This window comes from Salmo salar, unplaced genomic scaffold, assembly GCF_965601325.2.
Source record: "Salmo salar unplaced genomic scaffold, fSalSal1 ptg000578l, whole genome shotgun sequence".
Taxonomy (NCBI): Eukaryota; Metazoa; Chordata; class Actinopteri; order Salmoniformes; family Salmonidae; genus Salmo; species Salmo salar.
Genome location: NW_027675424.1, coordinates 1089807 through 1092373, shown reverse-complemented (window position 1 = coordinate 1092373; position 2567 = coordinate 1089807). Strand labels below are relative to the sequence as shown.

Sequence of the window (2567 nt, the reverse complement as noted above, 5' to 3'; positions counted from 1 at the left end):
AGGAGGGAGAAGGAGGAAAGACGGCTGGAGATGGAAAGAAAACAGGAGAGGGCAAGACAACAAGAGGAGCAGGATAAAAAACGACAGATTGGAATTGCCAGACAGAAAGAAATGTTCAGACTAAGAGAGGAGGAGAGGCAGAGAGAGGAAAAGAGAGAGGAGGAGAGGCAGAGAGAGGAAAAGAGAGAGGAGGAGAGGCAGAGAGAGGAAAAGAGAGAGGAGGAGAGGCAGAGAGAGGAAAAGAGAGAGGAGGAGAGGCAGAGAGAGGAAAAGAGAGAGGAGGAGAGGCAGAGAGAGGAAAAGAGAGAGGAGGAGAGGCAGAGAGAGGAAAAGAGAGAGGAGGAGAGGCAGAGAGAGGAAAAGAGAGAGGAGGAGAGGCAGAGAGAGGAAAAGAGAGAGGAGGAGAGAAAGAGAGAGGAAAAGAGAGAGGAGGAGAGGCAGAGAGCCATTGAAGAGCCATTTAGCTTTAATCAGAGAGAGAGAGAACATCATAAAGGCAAACATAAGAGAGGAGATGTCAGAAGAGGAAAGAAGAGAGATCCCTGGGAATTACAAGATGGGTGAGACAGAGAACAGTGAAGAGGAGGAGGAGGAGGAAGATGACAAGGAGGACATTCTCCCACCTGATAAAAGTATCCGAAGGAGAGCTGTGGACTGGGTGAATAAGAAGTGGGAGAAGAGGAACCTGAAAAAGATGGAGAGAACGTATCAGAGAGAGGCTGAGGAGGGCTATAAGATCGTCCACATAGGTAAGACCTGTTTTACCTCTGCTTATGACATCATCCTCTTTAGTCTCCTCTACACACATAAGTTCCAGGCCAGTCATCATGTTGCATCATTGTTTCAATATAAAACTTCTGTCCAAAGAATATGTTAGCTGACATGGCTAATTGAGTGACTGACTGACATAACAAGAAAAATACTGCTGATGTAACAACCACGTTTTTAAATGATACCTTATGTCATCTACTAGTCTAACTCTCAAGACTAAGTAGAGACCCAGAAAGAGTTCCTAAAAAACACACACAAAAAAGGCTTTTGGGGGGGTCGGGGGTCCGCTAGTTGCCATGGAGCCCTAAGCTATCACATAGGCCCTGGCACTATACAAGGAATAGGTGCCATTTGGGGCTCATGTTCAACTTAGGGTCAGGTCAATTCGGGATGGGAATTATTGCACTTTATTGACAAATTCCATGCCTTGCTCAATTGAAAAGATTAAAGAATCATTGAGCTCCAACTGTGTTTTCTATTCTTAATTCCCTGTGTCCATTACATTTTAGTTGATACCAGATCCACTAAGTTGAATGTGAACTCTACTTCTTCTCCCCTCCCAGCCTTCCCTGGACACCCAAGGGTAATATCCACCATGACCCGGGCAGAGAGAGAGAGGGAGAAGAGGAAGGAGCTGCTGAAGGATGAGGAGAGAAGGAAGAAGTTGGAGGATTTCAATAAGCAGTGGAGAGAGCAGTCCCTGCTTAAAAAAAGGACTCATCAGAATCTGAAGGAGGAGAGGGAGAGGATGATGGAAAAGTACCTGGAGCAGATGAATCTGGAGGCTGATGCTCAAATCAACACCCGGTGTCTAACCACCCAACACAGCCACGATTCCAACCACGGTCAGGCATTGCCGGGATGGGCCACAGGCCAACAAGTAAGCCAAGAGCCTGTTGGATCTGGAGATGGCCAGCAGGAGGGGCCAAGGAGGCAGCAGGCATGGGCAGAGAACCAGGAGGGGAGTTCGGAGAACCAGCAGGAGTGGCCAGAGAACCAACAGGGGGTGCCAGAGAGCCAGGAGGGGAGTTCAGAGAACCAACAGGGGGTGCCAGAGAGCCAGGAGGGGAGTTCAGAGAACCAGCAGGAGTGGCCAGAGAACCAGCAGGAGTGGCCAGAGAGCCAGCAGGGGGAGCCAGAGAACCAACAGGGGGAGCCAGAGAGCCAGCAGGAGTGGCCAGAGAACCAACAGGGGGTGCCAGAGAGCCAGGAGGGGAGTTCAGAGAACCAACAGGGGGTGCCAGAGAACCAACAGGGGGTGCCAGAGAGCCAGGAGGGGAGTTCAGAGAACCAACAGGGGGTGCCAGAGAGCCAGCAGCTAGAAGCTCCAGGAGAGGCTGAAACTTCAGAGCCATCCTCCAAGAACAAGAAAAGGCCAGGCATCTGGAAGAGAATTAAGATGAGGTAAATAATGTTTAAACATGTATTCATGTTACACTGTTTATATATATGTTTTATCCAAATGTGAGGGTTTAGTGTACATGCAACACACATGTAAATATATAGATACTTACCTGTCTCTGTGATGTCTTACAGCATTCCTGACGTGCTGTCTGCCTAGAGCTGGAACTCGATGAAGCCACAGTTCCACTGAGGTTACATTGGTAATTAAAAGTGTCACCCAATAATTCCTCCTCCTCTTTAAGTCATCAAGCCACATTTCCTCCACAAAACATGATATTCTCCTCAAGCCAGAAAGTATCCTCTTTATCAAGGCAACAAACCATCTAAGGTCAGTGACTCTCCTCCCCAGAGCAGAGATTCTCATCTTTATCCAAGTTGAATTCATCTCTGCT

The 2567-nt window shown here is 48.2% G+C and overlaps 1 protein-coding gene across 1 annotated transcript; it reads left to right on the top strand.

Annotated features, from left to right (window-relative positions):
- The first annotated feature begins 384 nt into the window (after nucleotides 1–384).
- On the top strand, nucleotides 385–2365 carry LOC145876321 (uncharacterized). Its single transcript, XM_082972113.1, has 3 exons — nucleotides 385–749; nucleotides 1335–1819; nucleotides 2333–2365. The coding sequence occupies exons 1-3, from the start codon at nucleotides 515–517 to the stop codon at nucleotides 2363–2365; spliced, it is 753 nt and encodes a 250-aa protein (XP_082828239.1). The 5' UTR covers nucleotides 385–514.
- The last annotated feature ends 202 nt before the right edge of the window (nucleotides 2366–2567 follow it).